This window comes from Perognathus longimembris, chromosome 3, assembly GCF_023159225.1.
Source record: "Perognathus longimembris pacificus isolate PPM17 chromosome 3, ASM2315922v1, whole genome shotgun sequence".
Classification (NCBI taxonomy): Eukaryota; Metazoa; Chordata; class Mammalia; order Rodentia; family Heteromyidae; genus Perognathus; species Perognathus longimembris.
This window is the reverse complement of record NC_063163.1, coordinates 44,659,403-44,682,765: the sequence shown is the minus strand read 5'-3', so window position 1 is coordinate 44,682,765 and position 23,363 is coordinate 44,659,403. Positions and strand designations below refer to the sequence as shown.

At 43.0% G+C, this 23,363-nt stretch overlaps 1 protein-coding gene across 1 annotated transcript in view; it reads left to right on the top strand.

Moving 5' to 3' along the window:
* The first annotated feature begins 12,475 nt into the window (after positions 1-12,475).
* Positions 12,476-23,363, top strand: part of Kpna3 (karyopherin subunit alpha 3) — a 57,871-nt gene continuing 46,983 nt past the window's right edge. The window contains exon 1 of the mRNA XM_048341414.1: positions 12,476-12,796. Coding sequence (XP_048197371.1) covers positions 12,728-12,796 — 69 coding nt within the window. The 5' untranslated portion in view covers positions 12,476-12,727. The remainder of the gene's footprint in view (positions 12,797-23,363) is intronic.

Genomic DNA, 23,363 nt, shown 5'->3' with positions numbered 1-23,363 from the left:
TTGAAAGAGTCTTGAGAAGTGTTCCTTCATCAAAATATTTCATCTTTCCTCCAGTGATACTATAATTGGCTAAGATATATAATCATTACAGTTTCTATCTTACATCCCTGTTTCTAGCTATGCATCTTGAAGAAATCCCCCAGCAAAGGGAATGTCTTTGTAATCACAGGTTGTACTTGGTTTTTTGCAGTTCTATTGGGTGTGGAAAATACTCTTGGCACTGGTCCTCATTAGTTGGTGGTGTTGTCACACTCTGTTCTATTTGATATCACTGATATTAAACCATTGGCTAATCCTAGAATTAAAAGCAGCTTATATTTTTCCAATCTTCTGACATCTCTACCTTTCTTTCATAGAAAGAACTAAACATAAAGGAAGGCAGAGGTTGGACTGGGCATATATGCCTGTAATCAAGCCACTGGAGGCAGAGGCAAGAGAATTACAAGTTCAAGGACAGCCTCAAGCAAATGTAATGTCAAGAACTCTGTCTTAAAGACAGAAACAAAGGGGCTGATGATATAGCTCAGTGGCAAATCACTTGCCTAGCATGTATAAAGCCCAGATTTCAGTCTTCAATAATAACAAATAAAAGAAGCCAAAGACAAACAATCTTTATGTCTTCTAGTTCTTTCTTTACACAGATGAAAGCCAATGATTTAATAGAGATATTATTCTCCTCCACCTTTCTGTAGCCTAAGGGAGCTGAATTTTCATCTGCAAGAGGCCAGTGAACTTAGTCTGAAGTAAAGGGCTCTTTTCTTGCCTGATATCTTGTGGTGCAATGTGCTGTATCTTCTTCTCTGCTATAATTTAGATGTGAAATGAAATATCCCTCATTAGGCTGTGTGTGTGATACATGTCTCCAGCTGGTGGTACTATTTTGCAAGGTTCTGGAAATGTTGAAGTAAGCCATTCAGAGTGGGTCCTTTAGGGTAAGTTGTTCTTGTACTCTACTGTCTCTCAATCTGCTTCCTGTCCACCATGAGGTGAAGAAGCTCTTCCATCAGCCACTCTCCCACCATGATGTTCTGTCTAAGCATGTAGCCTAGCAACCATGATCTGAACCTTCTGTAGCAAGGAGCCAAAATAAATCTTTCCTCCTTTAAACTCTTTCTATCGGGTATTTTTGTCACACTTAGGAGAAAAAGTAGCTAATGTACCCTCCGCAAGGAGAGGTGTTCTGTTATTGAAAGTATTCAGGGACCTGGATGGATCTATGCTGCTCTATTAATATAAAATGAGACTACTCACCACCTGTCATTTTGTTGCTTTGCAAAGCATTTGAAACATTTACAAAATAGCAACCAGTCCTAAGTGGGTGGAGCCATTGTTAATTGTCATGTAACCTAGAGGGCAAGCCAAGTGCTGGACCTCATACTTGACCCCTGAAGGAATGGGATACCACATGAAGGGGGTCACATGATGGGGCCACTTGTGCCATTGAAGAAAACCCTCTCCTTCTCCTTCCTACTGATTTATTTTCCACTATTATTTCCTTTCTTCCTTTCTTTTTCTTTTCTTTCCTTATTTTTTGTCTGCTGGTTGTGGGGCTTGAACTCATGGCCTGGGCATTGTCCCTGAGCTCTTTTGCCCAAGGCTAGTGCCCTACCTCTTTGAGCCACAGCGCCACTCCCTGTTTTGGGGTGGTTAATTGGAGATAAAAGTCTCAAGGGGACTTTTCAGCCCAGGCTGGTTTTGAACTGTGTGATCCTTACATCTCAGCTTCCTGAGTAGCTAGGATTACAGGCGTGAGCCACTGGTGACAGAATTTGATTATTGTTAGGGTTTTTTTTTGTTTGTTTTTTGTCAGTCTTGAGGCTTGAACTCAGGGACTAGAAGCTATCCCTGAGCTCTTTTGCCCAAGGCTACAGCTCCACTTTCCTCTCTTTTGTGTATGACCACAAATCCTCCTAAAATCTATGAAGTATAAATTAATTAAGTTAAACTCAGTTAAAAACATAACAAACTTCAGTTGCTTGATGTAAAATTAGTCTTTTGCAGCCCACAATAGGACCTGCTGCTTGTGTTTGATTTACAGAGACTCTAAGAACATTTTGTATGATGGGAAGGAAGCTGCCAGGGAGAGGTGTCTACTGTGAGCAGCAAGCATCTCAAACTTAATGTGCATACAAATAACCACAAGTTCTGGCTCAAACATAGCACATTCCTATGGGAGGTCTGTGGAGAGGCCCAAGGACATGCATCTCTCTCTCTCTCACTCTCTTTGATTCAGGTTTGAACTTTGGGCCTTGAACTTGCTGTGTGCCTTATCATTAGGCCATGTCATCAGACTTTTTTGTATGTGTGCTGGTGCTGGAACTTGAACTCAGAGCCTGGGCACTGTTCCTGAGCTTTTCTTGCTCTAGACTTAAAAGGTCTCCCACTTGAGCCACAGCTCTACTTCCAGCTTTGTGTGTTTGTGTTTCTCTCTCTCTCTCTCTCTCTCTCTCTCTCTCTCTCTCTCTCTGTGTATGTGTGTGTGTGTGTGTGTGTGTGTGTGTGTGTGTGTGTGTGTGTGATTAATTGGAGTTTCATGGACTTTCCTGCCCAGGCTGACTTTGAACCTAGATCTTCAAATCTCAGCTTCCTGAGTAGCTAGGATTATAGGTGTGAGCTACTGGTGTCCAGAACCTTTACCTTTTCTTATTTTTCATTGGGGTCTTATGTCCTCCAATCCTCAAGGCCAGGCTGAACACCATTCCTCCTAATCATACTTCCTATATAGCTGGGATGAGAGGTATCTCTACCATGACCAGATTTGTAGTGGTTGAGTGGGGGCTGTGAACTTCTGCCTTGTCTGATCTTGAACCTAGACCCTTCCAATCTCCACTTCCCAAATATCTACAATTGTACTTGAGACTTACCTCCATTTCCAGCTTTTTGCTGATTACTTGGAGCAAAGAGTGTCACAGACTTACTTGCTCACTCTGGCCTTGGATTAAATTCCTTACATCTCATCCTCCTAAGTAGACAGAATTATAGGCATAAGCCACCAGTGCTCTGCCTAGGACATTCATTTCTAATGAGCAATAATCAGGACTCAGATAAGTTTCTGAGTAGAAGGCTCCAAACTCCGTGTTGTTGGTTACTATTATGAAACCTAAGTTATAGAAAAATACAGTACAAATGATCAAGGCAGTAAAATTTATTAAATACAGATTCTTCAATAAATAGTAAATTACAGAAACTTCAGTGAAGTCTTCATTTCAATTTCAATAATGTGTTGTAGAGTGCTGGACAATCTAAATTTTGTAGGAAAGATTCTGCCCTACTGACAGGGCATGCAATGTTTATTACTACTTTTGGTGATTTTAAAAAATCTGATTTGGTGTTTTGGTTTTATTTTGTTTTACTTTTTGTGATTCTGGGGATGAAATCCAAGGCCTTTTAACCACAAAGAAGAAAGAAAGAAAGAAAGAGGGAGGGAGGGAGGGAGGAAGGAAGGGAGAGAGAGAAAGAAAGAGAGAAAAAAGAAAGAAAAGAAAGAAAAGAAAGAAAGAAAGAAAGAAAGAAAGAAAGAAAGAAAGAAAGAAAGAAAGAAAGAAAGAAAGAAAGAAAAAGAAAAAGCTTGAAATAGAGATTTGGTTCAAGAGGTAGAGCCAGCCTTGGGTGAAAAAGCTAATAGACAATGCCCAGCCCTGAGTTGAAGCCCCAGTACCGGTGTGTGCGTGTGTGCGCGTGTGCACGCACACATACACATGCACACACAAATTGCCAAAATGTTTTTCTGTAAACCATTCTGAAAAGTGAAAGGTCACCTTTCCAGCATCCCATCTTCTTCCATATTTAATGGATCTACTGAATTCTATCTAGCTCTTTTCTCATGACTCAGGGGTCTTGTTTTGAGCCTGAGTAACTGTACTGCCCTGAAATCCAGGCTGACCTCAGGCAGGGACTTTCCTAACAGCCGTCTTCACTGTCCCTCAGCCCACTTGTATGTCCAAAACCTCAAGTCACACATCTATAATAGCATTTGCCACACCGGGCCAAGAAAAAAAAACTAACACCAATTATCCAGTTTCATGGCTTGGGAGCAGGCACCCTTGCTCATCCTCCCAAGTGTCTGGGGCTGAGAGTCTCTAGGCCGCACTTATGGACTGGGTGACCGGACCTTGGCAGCTGGTGCTTCAGATGCCTCAACACAAGCATGTCAGCAGCCAAGTGGGGATGTTGGACTTCATCTTCCCACTGTGGCCAAGGACAGAAATGGCAGCTCTCTTAAGAATCTTAGGCTAGCTTTCCATTACAATTAGAGGGTCAAGAAGCTATTTTCCTGCTGGAGAATTTTAAGCCCTTCTGTCTTTGTTGGCTCACTGTGTTTGGATTTGTTCTATTGCCAAGTCTGGCAGCCCTGGGTTCAGGCTCTGAGCTACAATCATGGACTCTGAGAGTCACTTTCTATGTCTCCTGAATGTTTTTTTTTAACATGCAAATTAGGGTGATTCTTAGCTTGAGGACTGTGAGAGGTGACAAGAAAAGCTATTTTTGGACCTCTCTATAAGGAGGAGTTTTGATATCCTTTGCTGTGACAGTCCCATCAGGCAGTGGGCAGAGGACAGGGGGTAGGTTGGAATCTATGAAGCCTTCCTACATAATATTAGATAGCTGTTACAGCATAGTCTATTAACGGCAGGACATTCACTTTACAGCACTTAGAAGGGAGTAGGTTATCAAGCTTTTCCAAGTGGCTGAGGTTCATGTTCCCTTCCCATCAGCCTTTCTCACAATAGTTCATCCTTGCTACCCAAACCCACTTCCGTACTCTAAAGGGTAAAGTACTTTTGTTATTAAAGCACAAACATAAATCTAGCCTGAATGAGTAGATTTACATGGAAATCTTTTGAGATGTTTCTAGAAAAGGATTATCTTTCTAATGGGGGCATGGTGGCTTGTAAGAAGACATGCTTTTCTTCCTACATTTAGATGCAGTTATTTGGAGGTAACTATAATCCAGAGCTATGGCAGCTTTCTAATGACCATGAGGAACAACTCTGAGGATGAAAACCTCAGAGAGCTCATGTGGCTCATGCCTGTAATCCTAGCTATTCAAGGAGGCGGAGATCTGACAATGGAGGTTCATAGCCAGCCTGGGCAGAAAAATCCATGAGACTCTGATCTCCAATCATCCAGCAAAGAACAAAATGTGGAAGTGTTGCTCAAGTTCTAGAGCATTAGCCTCAAGTGAAAAAAATCTAAGGGAGGGCCTCTTGTCCACGAATTCAAACCCCAGTACCAGAATTTAAAAAGAAAGAAAGAAGCCTCAAAGACTGGGGATGGCAAAGAGGAAGAAAAGTAGAAAGCACCTGATTGGGTGTATGATAATATTAGAGTGCCTTTGAACTAACCAAATTTGAAAATGCTATTCCCAGACATAAGCCATATTCTGCTACATACTCCATTACCCATTGCTTTGTTATGCTTTCAACATAAAATGGAAGAGACTAGGCCTTGCAGGTGATGGGTAGGGGAGACTGGATGGTAGCAAAGCAGAAGAGGAAACCAGAGACAAGATGCTTTGGTTGAGTGTACAGCATAGCTCGCTGCTCTGTGCCTTCTGGAGAAGCTGTTGAAACTGAACTGATCCAAGAATACTTTAGGTGCCCATGGATTGTTCTGGGGATCTTGAAGGGTTAAGATCAACATCAAATATGGTACCTGATTCAAAGCATTAGAGGTCGTGCCTATGAAATACCTAATGTAGGCGTATGCTATAAACACTGCTACTTTTATTGTGTGGAAATCTGAGTTCCTGTTTGTTATCTGAAGAAGAGAAAGAAATTAGAGGCTCTTGGTGGGGATGTTGGATTGAGTAGTTGTCCTTAAGAGATGTCTCATGCCTGCAATCCTCACACCTGTAATACCACTCAAGAGGCTAAGATCTAAGGATCATAGCTCCAAGCTAGCCTGGGCAAAAAAGTCCATGAAACGCTTATCTCCAATTAACCACCTGAAAAACAGAAGTGGAGCTGTGGCTCAAAAACTGAAGATGAAGAAAGCACAATGCTGAGCACCCAATGGTGTCAGCCCCAGAAGGTGGATGCATGCTTGGCATATAGGAAGCCCAGCAGAGCTACTGGGACTCTAGGGATGAGACAGATGGATGGCTTCCTGTTCCTCGATTGTAAGTCTACAACCAAAATTAGGTTCAACAGAAGTCTGATTGTCTGGAGTATGGTTGTTTGGATTCTCCATGACTAGAAAAAGACTGGGCTGATATCTCAGCCTTGGACTTACACAGGGAAGTTGCTTTGAGAGAGTGTTGTATACATGCTGTGTGTGTGAGTGTGTGTGTGTGTGTGTTGGTCTCTTTTTTTTTTGGCTAGTCCTGGTGGGGCTTGGACTCAGGGCCTGAGCACTGCCCCTGGCTTCTTTTTGCTCAAGGCTAGCACTCTACACTTGAACCACAGCGCCACTTCTGGCCATTTTCTATATATGTGGTGCTGGGGAATCAAACCCAGGGCTTCATGTATATGAGGCAAGCACTCTTGCCACTAGGCCATATTCCCAGCCCCTTGATATATATTATTTACAACTACTAGTTGTGTGATTGTTAGTAGAGGCAGATTGTTTAAATTCTCCATGCTTCAGTTTACTCATCTGTAGATTTGGGGTGGGGGGGGGCGCGGTCGGTGATATTCTCTACCTACTGTGTAGTGTTGTTGAGGATACATGTGAATCGTTTAAAACAATGCTTGGAGCAAATTTGGCACCCATTTAATGCAATTAACTTTAGCCGTTATTGTTGTCATGTCTTCTTCTCCCTCCTCCTCTTCTGATGCTGGTACTGGGGTTTGAATTGAAGGTTTCTAGCTCTTACTCCACGTCCTCACTTTTGGCTGGTATTTTATCTACCAACCATTTGAGCCATGTCTTCAGTTATTTTTGCTGATTAATTAGAGATAAGATTCTCATACATTCGTCTGCTTAGGCAGGCTTCATACTGGGATTCTCAGATCTTATCCTTCTTAGTAGCTGTGATTATAGAAATGAGCCATCAGGACCAGCTTTATTGCTTTATTTTCATTTCTGTAGTCATCAGATGATCGCTAGTAAAGACATATTTTCATGATTATTTTAGGTAATAGAGGTTAGCTTGGTGCAGATAATTCTGTATAAATGAGAGTGGTTAGAACTGTATTCACACATATTGTGGATCAGACAACATCCTGACATCACTCAGTCATGTGCTTTCACTGGTCTTCATGTGTTTCTTGATGCTACTGGGCTTCCAACAGTATAAATCCTTTTATGTGTACTTTTTTGTAGGAAGGAAAACTGGCATTCAGCACAACTGAAGGCCTAGGAGAGATACAACCTAAAGGGTTCTTTAATTGGTACATTTTGTAATCTAGGTTTTTTTTTAACATCTCTCTGTTTCTCTCTCTGTCTCCCTCTCTCCATATATATGGTCTTTGGTCTTGAACTTGGGGCCTGGGTGCTGTCCCTGAGCAATGTTTGCTCAAGACTAGCATTCTATCACTTCCAGCCACAGTGCTACTCTGGTTTTCTTATTTTCTAGGAGATAAGAGTCTCACAGACTTTCCTGCTTGGGCTGGTTTTGAAGTGTAGGCCTCAGATATCAGCCTCCTCCTAGGTAGCTAGGATTATGGGCATGAACCACAAGAATCTGGCTCATTGTATAATCTTGCATCTGTCTGCACATTTTATTGTTTAGGAAAACAAAGCTATCCAAAGAAGGATGACATTAGCAATGATGTGGATGGCTTTCAAGTCTTGATGAGCTGTAGTTACTCAGTTTGTCCTGGTTTTTCTTGTTGTTATTGGTGGTGGTTGTGGAACTCAGGGCCTAGATGTTGTTCCTGAGCCTCTTTTTGCTCAAGGCTAGCATGCTAACCATTGAGCTACATTTGAGCTAACCATTTGAGATACAGCACCACTTCTGGTTTATTGGTGATTAATTGGAGATAAAAGTCTCATGAGGACTTTCCTGCCCTGGCTGGCTTTGAACCACCCACCCTCACATCTCAGCTTCCTAAGTAGCTAGGATTACAGGCATAAGCCACTGGTACCCAGCTTGTCCTAGTTATTTTTATTTGGGCTGTTTTGCATAGTTGGGGTTGAATGATTCTGGACTTATCTGGCTTTGGCTGCTGGCATTCCTAACAATAACTGTTCCCCTCAGAGAGGACATCAGGAATTAAGATCTGGGAGCACTTTATCCATAGCTCTGTAGCTCAGCTTCAGATACTATTACAGTCTCTTATTGGTTTAAAGGAAGGAGAGTGGGCAGGGCTGAAGAGCTGATTGGATAAATTAAAGGATGTGTAACTTGCATAGGCTTTATTTCTAAGCTAAAGTGGAGGGGCATAAATTTTGTTTCAGTAGTCAAAAGTCAAGCTTAGACAGCTTATAGACCTCTTGCACATATACAAACATTTGCAAAACATGTACCTGAAGTAAATGTCAGCAATGATTCGGGAATCATACCATTGGAGTTGGTGGCTACAGAATGATTTCTAGGTATCTGAGCCCCAGGAACCTCTGCTCACTTGGCCAATCCTGTTCCTGGGGTCTTCTCGGACCTCTTGCTTGGCTATCCTCCTGGAGACCTAACCATTCCACTGATTTGTACACCCTTATGCCTGAACAGTGGTCAATAGGTACTTTTTGAGGTAGGAATGCAGCTAGAAGTTTGGGATGGAGTGGACAGTACTTGGCTGTTGTGTGTAGAGATAGGCATACATGTTCTTAGGGTCTAATCCAGTGTGAATAGAAGTAGGACATGGGAGAGAAGAGAACCAGAGGGTTGCAGGCTGGTACTTGGGTCTTATGCTGCCTCATTCTGAAGCAGAACTCCCAGCACTTAGGAAATTTAAATTAAAACCTAGATTTTTCAAGTTGTTAAGGTACATTGGTCAATATTTAATTGTTAGAATACATTTATGTTTGATTTATACCTATTAAATACATATGTGATCTGTAGACCTTCAGACATGAAAAAGCCAAAGAATTTGTACGTTAGAAAGGCCTATGAGCTCTGAGCTCCCCTCTCCCCCTCTCTTTTCTTGTGGGGTTGGAGCTCAGGGCCTGGATGCTATCCCTGAGCTCTTTTGCTCAAGGCTAGTACTCTACTGCTTTGACCCACAGAGCCACTTCTGGTTTTCTGGTGGTTAACTGGAGATAGAGTCTCTCAGACTTTACTGCCCAGACTGGCTTTGAATCACAATCCTCAGATCTCAGCCTCCTGAGTAGCTAGGATTATGGGCATGAGTTACCATTGCCCGGCTTCTTTTTCTTTCTTCCTCCCTCTCTCCTTCCCTCCCTCCCTTTCTTCTCTCTCTCTCTCTCTCTCAGTACTGGGGCTTGAACTCAGGCACTGTCCCGGAGCTTCTTTTGCTCAAGGCTAGCACTCTACCATTTGAGCCACATGTCACTTCCAGCCTTTTCTGTTTATGTGGTACTGAGGAATCAAACCCAGGGCTTCCTGCATGCTAGGTAAGCACTCTACCACTCAGCCACATTCCCATCCTTTTTTTTTTTTATTACCCATTTTTGGTTGTGCTGAGGGTTGAATTTAGGACCTCACACTTCCATGGCAAGTACTCTACCATTTGGACTATGCTTCCAGTCCCTTTTTAAGGAGTTATTTTTAAGGTGGGGTCTTGCTTTATGCTTAGGCTATAATCTTCCTACTTAGACTTCTGTGTATCACTGGGGATGAGGGATGGTGTCACTTCAAACACACATTTGTGCATTCCCTGCAAGTGGAACAACAGACATGTGTCACTATGCCCTGCCATTGGTTTAGCTGGAGTCTCAAGAACTTTTATATCAATCTGGTCCCAAACTACAATCCCTGATATCTGCACAATCCCCTTATATCTGCTGGCCCAAAGAGCTAGGATTACAGGCTTGAGATACCTTGCCTGGATTATTTTCTTAACAATTTTCACACTTTCTGGGTAACTACATGTTTTATTGTCTGTCTCTGGCACACACAGGGTGTGAAGGCAGGATTCAGACTACCTTGTTTAAAAAAGGACCCTAGCATTAGTGCAATGAGTGACATATGGTAAATGCTCACAAAATATGTCTAAAAAATTGTGATGAAAGACTTAAGCTGGGTGTCAGTTGCTCTGGCCTGTAATCTTGGTTACTCGGGAGGTTGAGAATGAAAGGATCAAGGTTTGAGGCTAGCCCAGGGAATTAAAGTTCCCAAGATGCTTTCTCAACTCATAGTTGTGCATAGTGGCATGTGCTTATCATCTCAAGTAATGCAGGGAAACTAAGAATAGGAAGATTTCAGTTCCAGGTCAGCTTGGGCAGAAAAGTCTTTGAGGTTGTCAATATGGAAGTGGTAGAAGGGGTACAACATTCTGGCAGAAGAATACCTACTAAATTATAAAGGAAATTGAGTAGTGAGCTGGAATTCCTTTCAGAGTTAATCAAAGAGAATGGCAAACACAAAAGTTCTGTCTTCTGAAGAACTAAGAATTGAGCCAATGACTTTATTGTAAGTCAGGAGGGATTTTTCATTAAAAAAAATTTTTTTCCTTTGAGCTGGGTGCCTGAGGTTCATTCCTGTAATCTTAGCTAGTCCAGAGGCTGAGATCTGAGGATGGCAGTTTGAAGCCAGCCCAGGCAGGAAAAGCCATGAGATTCTTCTCTCCAATTAGCCACAAAAAGCTGCAAGTGGAGCTGTGGCTCAAATGGTAGAGCACTAGCCTTGAACACAAAAGCTCAGGGACAGTGCCCAAGCTCAGAGTTGAAGCCCTGGGACCAGCAAAGGAAAAAAAAAAAAAAAAAAGAATGCAGCCTTTTCAAGGGAAAAAACCCTTGAAAAATTGTCCTTTCTGGCATCAGTGCATCACAATGCAGTATGATTACCATGGTCTGAAGACTTTAAATGGGCCTGTGTTTACCAAGAGGCCAGCCACTACTCACACAACAAATGTCAGTGAAGTAGTCTGGATATTCAAAGTCTTGGAATTCTTAACTCTGGGACCTTGGGCTCTTTTCTTTTGAAAATTGCCTTAGCTAAATTCAATCCTTATAATACCTTTCTACCAACCTTTGACCTCAGCTCAGTGAAATTATGTGTAACATAGCACCACAAATCTGCTTATATCTTTGATAGATACCGAAACAGAATTATTTTCCATATAATCAAATGCAGCCCACCTGCCCGGGAAACAGCTATTAGTGTTAGCTTCCCAAACTTCCTGATGTCATTGCTTTGATGAGCCTAGAGGGAGAAGCAAACTGGAGAGACCTGAACCAGGGTTTAATTGCTGCCTGAAGGCAAAGATTGTGTGATAGTGGTACAAGAAGTGTAGCTTGGGGGGAAAAGTACAGAAATTCAGGCACTAAAGTGTTGGGGAGAATGTAATCATTGAAGGATTGATTCCTGCCTTATTCCCCAAGGCCAAGCAAGACAACAGGTGCACACGAATAGGCTAGACCACATGCCTGTTTGCAGGCGGGTTACTCCAATCTGGGCCTGACCAAGGACACCACCCTTGGTTCCCAGGGGACAACAGCCCCACACCCCAGGTGCAGCATGCCACTGTGTGCCTGCCCAAGGACATTGCCCTGGGCCCCCAAGAGACCCATACCCATTTTCTGTTTTCTGCTTCCTTGTAAAGTCCTATATAAACCCAGCCCCAAATCCAGTCCCAGGCACAACCTCCAATCTCGCAGGAAGGTCTGTGCCACTAACTGTTCCTCAATAAACAGTCCTCACCTGTTGAGGATTGAATCCGGCCTATTTCTTTTCTGTTCTCCATTTTCCCAACATTCATAATAAGATTCAATGCACATCCTATGACACTGGAAAATGGGGGAAGGATGAAAAGGGTGTTATTAAGATGTATTGTACTGGAAAACTGACATGTCGAATCGCAACCCCTTCATACAACTAAAGATAAAATTCCAGTGCAGGAAAGAGACACCACATGCACCGACACGCATGTCACACATATGCACATGTGGAGTGGAAATAAATGCTACTTATAAAACCGAAGCACTGCAAAGGAACCGTGTTTGAGAGGGTGGCTGCTATTTGAGGAGACCCCAAAGTGGCGAAAGAGCAAAGCACCCGCCGTGATTCTTTTTCTAATTTTCCAGGCTGCAGAGAACGAAGTGCGCCGCCAAAGAGCCCCGCCCGTCCACCCGGATAGGCGCGAGAGGCCGTCTCGCAGGAAGCCCCGCCTTCTTCACGCCCAGAGGCGGGCCTTGCACCTCCCGGCCCTTGGTGGGAGCCGCGTAGAAAGCGCGCGCACCGCGATCCCAGCATGCTCTTCGCTTTCTCTGGGTGTGGAAAACTACTCCAGCGAGCGCCTGGCAGGCTGGGAAGTGTAGTTCCTGCCTGTCGATCCGCGTCGGGGGGGGGGAGGGTCGCGTAAAAGCCGCTAAGTCCATTTCTGGCACGTGACTTGCGGCCCTGAAGGGAGGCCTTTCTGGGGGGTGGGGGAAAGGGTCGTCACTGGAATCGGCAGGGCGAATAGCCAGGCCGGTCGCCGCCTCTGGTAACGCGTCCCCTGCTTCTCCGGGAGCACACCGGCTCCGCGCCGTTCCCGCCCGGCCCGCCCCGCCCGTGGGCCGGCGCCTCCCCTGGCGCTGCTGCCACCTCGCGCTCGGAGGCGTCACGGAACGTGCTCCCCCTCCCCCTCCCTTCCCTCACGGCCTCCCCCCCCCCCTCCCGCGCCGAGACTCGCCGCCGTCGCCGCAGCCGCAGGAGTAGCCGCCGCCGGAGCCGCGCGCAGCCATGGCCGAGAACCCTAGCTTGGAGAACCACCGCATCAAGAGCTTCAAGAACAAGGGCCGCGATGTGGAAGTGAGTATGCTTCCGCGGTCCGGGCCCGCCCGGCCGCGCCGGCTCGCCGGCGGCGGGGAGGGGCGGGGGGCCAGCGCCGGGCTGGTTCTCGCCGGCTTGCGGTCAGTCGGAGTTGGCCGCCGCCTTCGGTCACCGTGGCCCCGGCGCTGGTCGCTGTGGACCGCGGGATGCGAAGGCCGGGCTGCAGCCGCCCTCCGGGCTTTCCCGGCGCGGGGACCGGGAAATGCCGGGGCTTTCGGCCCCGTCACGCGGGCGCGGCCTGGTGTCGGCGAGGAAGGGATGTGGAGCTTGAGGCGGGGTCCGCGGGCCGGGGCCGCGCGGGCGGGCGAGCGAGCGGAGATGCTGCCGCCCCGGGCCACCCACCGCACCAGCGAAGGCACTGGTCGCCGCTCGCCCTCGCAACCCGTGCAACCTTCCGCCCGGCTCGGCTTCCCTCTGTGCCTCCCTTCGCAGCCGCACATGGAGCCCGGGCTCTTGCTCTCCCGCGCCTACCTTCTGAGAGCGGGGCCCAGGCGGGCGGTGGCAGCCCGCAGAGGGGGGTGGGGACCAGCCGGGTAACTGACTTGTTTGAGGGTGGTGGATGGGGGAGGGTAGGATGCGCCAAGACCATATTCTTGTATTCCAATGCTATCCTTTGGACCGGTCGTGCTGAGCTCTTCCAGCGTACGCTCCTGTTACTGCTGCCTTTTGGAGCGAGCTGGAGGTGGACAATAGTTTACCATCCATTGTGTTGAGGGTTTCGAAAAGAGGTTGTTCCGACCTCCGCTTTTAGGACAGAATTTCTTAGCCCTTCTTGGAGTGGGGTGTGTGTGTGTGTGTGTGTGTGTGTGTGTGTGTGTGTGTGTGTGTGTGTGTGTGTGTGTGTTAGGATAATAATTTCTTTGGCTGAAAATAATCCGGATACATACATTCCCACGTCTTGGTATATATACCTCGTGCACCAGGCTGCTAGTTTTTCCAGTGGTGGCAAACTGTAAACATTCATTGTGGTCACTCAGTTCGTTGCTACTCAGCATGTTGCCATTGTCTCATTAAGGTGACATTAGCAGCTACTATTTGCAAACTCGGCTTATTGAGGTAGCGCTAGAGGTCTCTCTGCAGCTAGTAAAAGCAATGTAGGATAATACATAAACTTCTCTGGGACTCTGACCTCTGAATTTGAAGGGGCAAATGGTTTTAGGTCTACAGTCTTAATACTAGGTGACATGATTTACAGTTCTATAGTACTGTATTTTACTGTGGGACTACTGTTTATTTTATCCAGTCTTAGAGAAGAGCATGGGGTAAATACACCGTTGAGTGTTCTGTCTTGTGGAAAAACAGCAAACTCGGGCCATTTTTTAGAACTACAAAATTAAATACTAATTGGGAAGATCCTAGGGGAATATATGTGGAAATCCCAATTGAGTAAGACAAAGATCACCTCTCTGTAAGAAATATTTGTGAACAAAAGTGAAATTTAGGAATAAGAACTGCCTCCTGTTCTTGCTCCATTTGATGACAAAAGTTAATATTGGAGTTTTCCCCCTTTACTGCTAATTTAAGCTTACTCTTATAAGCAACATTTATGTCGTTTGAGGAGTACTCATTGATTAAACAGAAAATGTAACATTCTTTCTTGCATATTAATACAGGGTTGTTTTTTTCTTTCTATTTTGTGTTCTGGGGGGAGCTTAGTGATATCTAGCAAGGACTCCTGCATATAATAAAATAGGTACACAGCAAATACTAGCTGCCTCTCAGAAGGTAACTAGTGACCTCTGTATGCATGAAAAAGAGGATGGTTGCTAATCCATCAGCCTCATACTGGTTATACATTACATTTCCAAGGACACATTAGGGTAACTTAAGACACAAAATAGCAGAGATTCAGATGGAAGTTCTTTGTGTCAGACACTGTGCTGTGTAACAAGCCTCATGAAATCTTTTTTAAACCTTATGCATTAGACAGGGCATTATCTCTTTTTCTTTTTCTTTTTGTCTTTCGTGGGGCTTGAACTCTGGGCCTCTGCGCTGTCCCTGAGCTCTTCAGTTCAAGGCTAGTGCTCTACCACTTCAGCCACAGTGCCACTTCCAGTTTTCTTGTAATTAATTGGAGATAAGAGTCTCACTGACTTAACTGCCAGGGCTGGCTTTGAACCTCAGTCTTTAGATCTCAGCCTTCTGGCGTGAGCCACTGGTGCCCAGCTATCTCCACTTTACCAGAGGAAAATACAGAGCACTTTTGTAGTGTGTGCATGTTGTGCAAGGGTATGAGAACTCATTCACTAATTGTTGGAGGTCTAGTAGTGTTAGGTCTTGGAGTAAGAGTCAACAACCTCAAGGAGTTTACAGTCCAATGGGGGTGGTAGCCGCAACTCCATACATCAATAAATGTTAATGATAGAGACATTTTTGTGTGTGCTGGTCCTGGGGCTTGAACTCAGAGTCTGGGTGCTGTCCCTGAGTTTTTGTGCTCAAGACTAGTGCTCTACCACTTTGAGCCACAGCTTCATTTCTGGCTTTTTGGTAGTTAATTGGAGATGAGAGTCTCAGAACTTCTTTTCCTGGCTGGCTTTGAACTGTGATCCTCAGATCTCAGCCTCTTGAGTAGCTAGGATTTCAGGTGTAAGCCCTCAGTAGCTGGGTGAAAATTCATGCAACTATACTACCTTAAAGTTAGCTGTCCGGTGACATGTCCCGGTTGCTGCCTAATAGATGAGTGGGAGTAAGCAGGTCCTGAAGAGTGAAAGGAAGGGGAAGAGTGCTAATTGAGGGATTCAGAGATAATAGGGGGAACTGCTGTGATTGAGAAACAGAGAGAAGAAGGAGTGGAAAAAAGAAAGTGCTAGAGATGTGACTAGCAGATCAACGGGCCCGATCTGATCAAGGACCTTGGGTCTCTAACAAACTTTGTCCTTGCTGGCCTTGAACCAAGATCCTCCTGCCCCCTGGCTCTGGGATTGATTTTCTTAAGTTTGCTCCTTCTCAAAAAAGATGTTTAAAACTTTTCAATGCACTTCTAGGAAAATGTGTGGAACAGAAATATTCTGCTTAAAGAATATTTTGAAAACATTCAGATAACTGTTCAAGTTCAGTTTTCTTTTGTTCCTGTGTTTCTCAAGGATGTGGCAGTTTGACCAGGAAGTAATAATTTTTCAAAAATCTGAACACTTATTGAGTATTTGCAATATGCTACTTAGTACTTTATATAGATTATTAGTCTATGAAGTATGAACTATTATTATCCCCATTTGCTGTTGAGGAAACTTGAGGCCCACAATTCTTAAGTAACTAGTCAAGTCACAGAACAGTAAGGGTCAAAGTAAGGACTTAAGTCAGAGCATTATGACTCTGCAGGCCTCTTGCTCATTCTGCTGTCCTCCACTAAGGGGGAGTTTATAATTTAAGAAAATATTGAAGAAATCTTGGATGATATGACAGAAATTACTATTTTGGTAATTTTAGAAGTTTGCTATTAAAATACTACTTACATCTGATATATTTGCCGTTTCTTTACTCTTTTTTTTTTTGGCCAGTCCTGGGGCTTGGTTGGACTCAGGGCCTGAGCACTGTCCCTGGCTTCTTTGTGCTCAAGGCTAGCACTCTGCCACTTGAGCCACAGCGCCACTTCTGGCCATTTTCTGTATATGTGTTGCTGGGGAATTGAACCCAGGGCTTCATGTATACGAGGCAAGCACTCTTGCCACTAAGCCATATCCCCAGCCCCCTTTCTTTACTCTTGAAAAGTTTTTTTAATTAACAAAAAGGATAGTTGATTTTTATCAAAACCCAATAATCTATACTTCAGTTTCTAATACTAGTGATGAAATATAGTTTCTCCCCTGCAAAATTCAACGAGTACTCTCCACTTTTTTTTTTGCTGGTCCTGGAGCTTGAACTCAGGGCCTGTGTGTTGTTTTTGAGCTTCTTTATGCTCAAGGCTGCACTCTATCACTTGAGCCGTACTGCCACTTTGGCTTTTTTTTTTTTTTTTTTTTTTAGTAGATTATTGGAGATAAGAGTCTCACTGGGACTTTGCCGCCTGGGCTGGTTTTGAACCATGATCCTCAGATCTCAGCCTCCTGAGTAGCTAAGATTACAGGTGTGAGTCATTGGCATCTAGCTTCTTCAACTTTTCTTTGTGGAACTTTTGTTGGTTAAGTGGTATGATCTGACTTTCCAAGTTTATTGTTGATATTTTACTTTCCTTCCCATTCTTAGTATTATTCAGTCATCCAAAAGGCCCTACCTAATATTTGTACCTTTGTTACCAGCCCTCTCACCACTGCTCCTAATTTAGCTTTTATTATTCTCTTCTCTGCAAATGTAATTGTGTAGCTTTCCTATTTTCAGTGTTTTCTTGCCCCAGTGCCTTTCTAAAATCTTTCTATGCTGCTTTGCTGTTCAGGATAGAAAAACAAGTTTTCTGGGTGCTGGTGGCTTACACCTGTAATCCAAGCTACTCGGGGCTGAGATCTGAGGATCATGGTTTGAAGTGCAGGAAAGTCTGTGAGACTCTTATATCTAATTAACCACCAAAAAGCTGGAATTGGAACTGTTGCTCAAATGGTAAAGTACTAGCCTACCTGAGGAAAAAAGTTCAGGAACGGGGCTGGGTATATGGCCTAGTGGCAAGAGTGCCTGCCTCATATACATGAGGCCCTGGGTTCGATTCACCAGCACCACATATACAGAAAATGGCCAGAAGTGGCGCTGTGGCCCAAGTGGCAGAGTGCTAGCTTTGAGCAAAAAAAGAAGCCAGGGACAGTGCTCAGGCCCTGAGTCCAAGCCCCAGGACTGGCCAAAAAAAAAAAAAGTTCAGGAACGTCAGATAGAGTAGTTGAAATGGCTTTACATGGTGGTATACCTATAATATATACCTATATTCAGGTGGCTGAGGCAGGAAGATTGAGATATCAAGGCTAGTCTAGACAATGATGTGAAACTATCTTCCTCCCCCCCCCCCCCGAAAAAAAGTACTTGAGATGGTTGAGTAACCAGTACAGTTTTCTCTTCAATGGTTTTATTATGTGCTTTTTTTTTTTTTTTGTCTGTCTTTTGTTTGGGGTTCACAGTGGAAAACTATTTGCTTAGACTCCTTCATACCATGGTTACAATTCTATAATACCAACATTACAATTCTTCCATATCATTTTAGTGTAATTAAGAAACAACAAAATATTTCACCATGTAGCCTTTCTTGGTGGCATATTTCCTATTATCAATGGCTTTTCTTTTTCCCTCCTAAGAGATTTTTGTTTCCTTCAGTTCACCTGTTTGAGTTAGGTTACTGTACTATATGACATGTTCTATATGTATATGTATACGTTAAGAACCTAGGGGGCTGGGGATGTGGCTTAGCAGTAGAGTGCTCGCCTAGCATGCATGAAGCTGGGTTCGATTCCTCACCACATATAGAAAAAGCCAGAAGTGGCACTGTGGCTCAAGTGGTAGAGTGCTAACCTTGAGCAAAAACAAACAAAAAAGAACCTAGTAAAGGTAGGAATTTTGAGATGCCATTGGTCATTTAGTGACAAGTCTAAAAACTATGCATTTAGAGATGACAGAACACTATTGTTTTAAGATAATAATTTGTTTTTACTTTACATTGTTGTTCATCCATACCCTGCCCCTGGCTCCATTTAATCAGATGTGATGTTTTAAAAGATGCTATTGCCGCAACTATCCTAATGTGTTACCTCTTTCCTCCTAAATGCAAAACATGAAAAATTTCAGGAATCCAAATGTTATATAGAAGACAGTGATTTTCCTAGAAATCACTAAGAGGGCCATATGCCCTCTTCTAGTCTTTCTAATATTTGGGTAACTATTTCTTAGTTGGTTTTGCAATTCTTTCTACCCATTCAGTGTAGGCATGTGATGGGATGCTTCTGTAGATGTTTTCTTGTTCATGTCAACAGTTCTCTTAGCTTTAAGCTATCTTTTTTTTTTATGGTATTGAGGGATGTGTGTGCACCAGCCTATATACTTGTGTTTATATTTGTTTTAGTCAGTTGGAAATTATTATTTGTATAAAACATCTCAATAACTTCTCAAGCCATATGCTGCTTTTCTTCTTTTTCTTCCTTTCTCTCTTCTCCTCCTTTGTCTCCCTCCTCCCTTCTCCCTTCTCTCTCTTTTCCTTTTCCCCCCTTCCCCTCCTCCTTTTCCTCCTTCCCTTTGTTTCCTCCCTTCCTTTGCCCTCTCTCCTCCCGTTTCCCCTCTCTTTTCCCTGTTGATGATATTGGTGCCCTAACTATGACTTAAATTTGAAATTTGAGACCTGCTTTGGACTCCATCATCTTCCACATTCAGTTTGATGCAAGTCATGTAGCTCAAATTTCTTTACTATCTCTGGATTTGGACCCTGTTTCTCCGATGTTCTGTTAACATCTTAACTTGAGGCCTTGTTACCCATCACTTGGCAGTTTAAAAATTGCCTTCAAAGTGGTTCCTCCTCTGGTTTATGAGGTTTCTGAGCAAACCCGATGCTTGATTGTTTATCCATATTCAACCTGTCTCCCTCTCTCTCCCTTTAAGCTCTAGCAACACTGAACTTCTTATATGCTTATACATAATCTGGAATCCTGCTCACCCCTTCTTGCCAGTGCTATTTCTATTCTCAGGGCTATCCTGCTGACTGGAGTATCCTTCCCCGCCTCCTGTTACGAAGCTAATTCCTGTCCCTTTTAAATACTGAACTCTAGGTTGGGTATCTTTCTTTGCTTTTGAAAGAACCCTTAAGTAGATCTTTCTCATTTATGGCAATGCATTTTAATTATATTTGTCTGTCTCTCATACTTGATTGTGTCTTTTGAGGGTATAGATACTATGTCTTCATTGTTTGTTGTTTAGTAGTTGCTGGAACAAAAGCACCAAAATATTCGTTGAATACTATACTAGTTGCCACTAGTGCAGTTTTTCCAGTGTATTTTAGAATTGAAACTTTTAAGTCTTGCCATGTCTTTTCCTACTGCATCCCAGATTAAGTCCAGACTTCTTACTATAACAAAGTATTGGGAGATTAAGTTATGTACATAATAGGTTAGTGATTAAGGCACAGCCTTTTGAACCTACTTTATTTTCATTTAGCTTAATATTTCAAAGTTTATCTATGTTGTAGCATGGATTAAATTTTTCCTTCAAGCTTTCATTTTATGTATATACCACGTTTTGTTTATCCATCTTTTCATCAAGGAATACTTGGGTTACTTTCTACTTTTGGCTGTTGTCATTCATTTCATTCAGTCATTGCTTTTTGAGTGAAGGTGTCAATATAGAGTTCAGGCTTGCAGACCTCCTGCCTGTCTCCTAAGACTACAAGTATTGTACCACCAGGCCCTGCTTTCCCATCATTTAAAAAAAGCCATTAATTTGTTAAAGAAAACAGATGAGGGGCTAGGAATATGGCCTAGTGGTAAAGTGCTTGCCTCGTATACATGGAGCCCTGGGTTCGATTCCTCAGCATCACATAAATAGAAAAAGCCAGAAGTGGCACTGTGGCTCAGAGGTAGAGTGCTAGCCTTGAGCAAAAAGAAGCCAGGGACAGTGCTCAGGCCCTGAGTTCAAGCCCCAGGACTGGCAAAAAAAGAAAACATCATTTTTCTTATATTATACCATGTGAAATTTCTATTTCTATAATTTCATCTAGTTTAACCTAATAGAAGGTCCTGGTTACAGCATTTGTCTGTTTATTTGTGCTATTTTTTTCCTTTTGTTTTTCACCATCATAATTTTCCGTTACTTAAAATTATTTTATTTTAGTTATTTGGGGGGTGGTACTTGGATTTAAAACCAGAGAGTCAAACCTCCTAGGTGGTATTCAGCTACCTAAGCCATGCCTCTTGCCTTGGAAGTTAAGTTCAAAGATTAATTTAAAAATAAAAATTGTGATGGCTACCAACAGCTCATGCCTCTAATCCTAGTTGCTCAGGAGGCTGAGATCTGAGATTGTGGTTTGAAGCCAGCCCAGGCAAGAAAGTCTGTGAGACTCTTGTCTCCAATTAACTACCAAAAAAGCTGGAAGGAGAGCTGGCACTCAAGTACTCGGTAGAGTGCTAACTCTGTGCAAAAGAAGCTCAGGGACAAGCACCTAGACACTTGAGTTCAAGCCTCAGTATAGACACAAAATATAAAATAAAGGTTGATTAGCTGCAGTTTTTTTTTTTTTTTTTTTTTTTTTTTTTTTTTGCCAGTCCTGGGCCTTTGGACTCAGGGCCTGAGCACTGTCCCTGGCTTCTTCCCGCTCAAGGCTAGCACTCTACCACTTGAGCCACAGCGCCGCTTCTGGCCGTTTTCTGTATATGTGGTGCTGGGGGATCGAACCTAGGGCCTCGTGTATCCAAGGCAGGCACTCTTGCCACTAGGCCATATCCCCAGCCCCCTAGCTGCAGTTTTTTAATGAAAAGAAATTTAAAAGAAACTAAATGATCAGATGGTTCATGTGATAAATATTTTAATGTTATGAATATCAAATTTATATTTGCTAAAATGAATTTGTTATTTAAGTGGGATGTATCATACTAGATGACATTTGAAGGAAAAAAGTAACATAACCTTTTGGTATCCATTGAAGGAGTTACAAAATGAATTTCTAGAAAGTCTGTAACTTTGGAGTCAATGGTATTCTCTTTCTATGATTGACATCCTTCTTAAATTGACTTATTTTGTTAGCATAAGGTTTGACTGTTACCATTTCTAAGTCTTTCTTTATCTGAGAGATAAAGAAAAAATTTATTACAAGTTAGCCAATACTAACATCTACAATGTGGTAAAATAAATTGTGATGTTATTCACTTGGAATTGATTATTGTTGTTGTTATTCTTATTGCCAGTCCTGAGCCTTGAACTCAGGGCCTGAGCACTGTCCCTGGCTTCCTTTTGCTCAAGGCTAGCTAGCGCTCTGCCACTTGAGCCACAGCACTATTTCTGGCCTTTTCTATATATGTGGTGCTGAGGAATTGAACCTAGGGCTTCACGTATACCAAGCAAGCACTCTTGCCAGTAGGCCATATTCCCAACCCCTATTGTAATTATTTTTTGTCAGCAGTGGGGCTTGAACTCAGAGCCTAGGTACTGTCCTTGAGCTTTTACACTCAAGGCAAGCACTCTACCACTTTGAGCCACAGCACCACTTCCAATTTTCTGATGGTTTCTATTGGAGTCTCACAGACTTTCCTGCCCAGGTTGGTTTTGAATCACTATCCTCAGTCTCAGCCTTTTTAGTAGCTAGGATGACAGGCAGGAGCCACCGGTACCTGGCTTGAATTGAAGATTTTGAATGAATAAGATGATGAAAAATATAAAAGTTTTTTTTCTGATCTAGGAATTTCCGTTTAGTGTTATATACTGAGAGCTGAGCATGTGCTTAAAGTATATATGGCACAATGTATTCTATAATACAGGTATATAATTTTCAAAGTACTGTCAGAGAAAAGGAATGACTATTGCTAGGTTTTCTGGGTTATGGAACTTTTTAACATACTAACATTTCTTTTGAAATGCTAGTGTTTCTAAAAGTGTCCTATACATTTCTCTGCCCTTTTAAATAGAATATATTTGGTGTTTTCTTGGGTTTTTCAGCAGTTATGCACGTGGATATTGGAGAGATTTTTTAATTTTGTTTAAATAAGTGATGACTCAGGTTCTTAGATTAGTTAAATTTTTTCTCCTAATTTTTATTGATGTGGAATTTTCGCTCTTCATAATATTTTGGCCTGTACTTCATTAAGTCTATCCATTTTCTCGTTGATACCATCAGTTGCTTCTAATAGCCTCATCTTCCTTTTTTTATTTGATGATTCACATATCCTAGTGACTGAAAAACAGGCATTTATTTAGTGCTTTCTATATATTCGGCAGACAGGTCATGAGGATTATAAGTATGAAAATCTTTTTTTCTGATCAGGGGTATTTCATTTCAGTTGGGAGAGATTGCTGTGTCAGAATATACTAAATGACCTGAAGGTTGGTGCTTCATGCCTAGCTACTTCAATCCTAGCTACTCAGGAGGCTGAGAACTGAGGATTGAGGTCCAAAGCCCTGTGCAGACAAATTCAAGAAACTTTATCTCTATTTAACCAGCAAAAAGCAGGAAGTGGAGGTGTGGCTCAACTGGTAGATCATCAGTGTTGAGTGTTAAAACAGTACAAGGCTCTGAGTTCAAACCCCACTACCAACTGCTCTCTACTCCCAGTGGCTTATGACTGTAATTCTAGCTACTCAGGATAGTGAGAGCTGAAGATCATGGTTCAAAGCATGGGCAGAAAAGTCCAGTTAGTCTGCAAAAATTCAGACCAGAAGCTTGGCTCAAGTGGTAGAGCACCAGCTGTGAGTAGAGACAGCTGAGTTAGAGCAAAAGGCCCTAATTTCAAGCTCCAGTACTGGGACATGCATGCACATGTGCATACACACAAATGATACAATATGATCGGTTCTATATTACAGGTATGCCATTTGTAAGGACTGGCAGTATAAAGAAAGTGAGTGACTGATCATACCTAAAGAAATCAAGTAATTTTTCTTTTTGCACCGAAAGTCATGCTTAAGGTCTTAAAGGAGGATTTGCCCAATCAGAAAGAAAAAA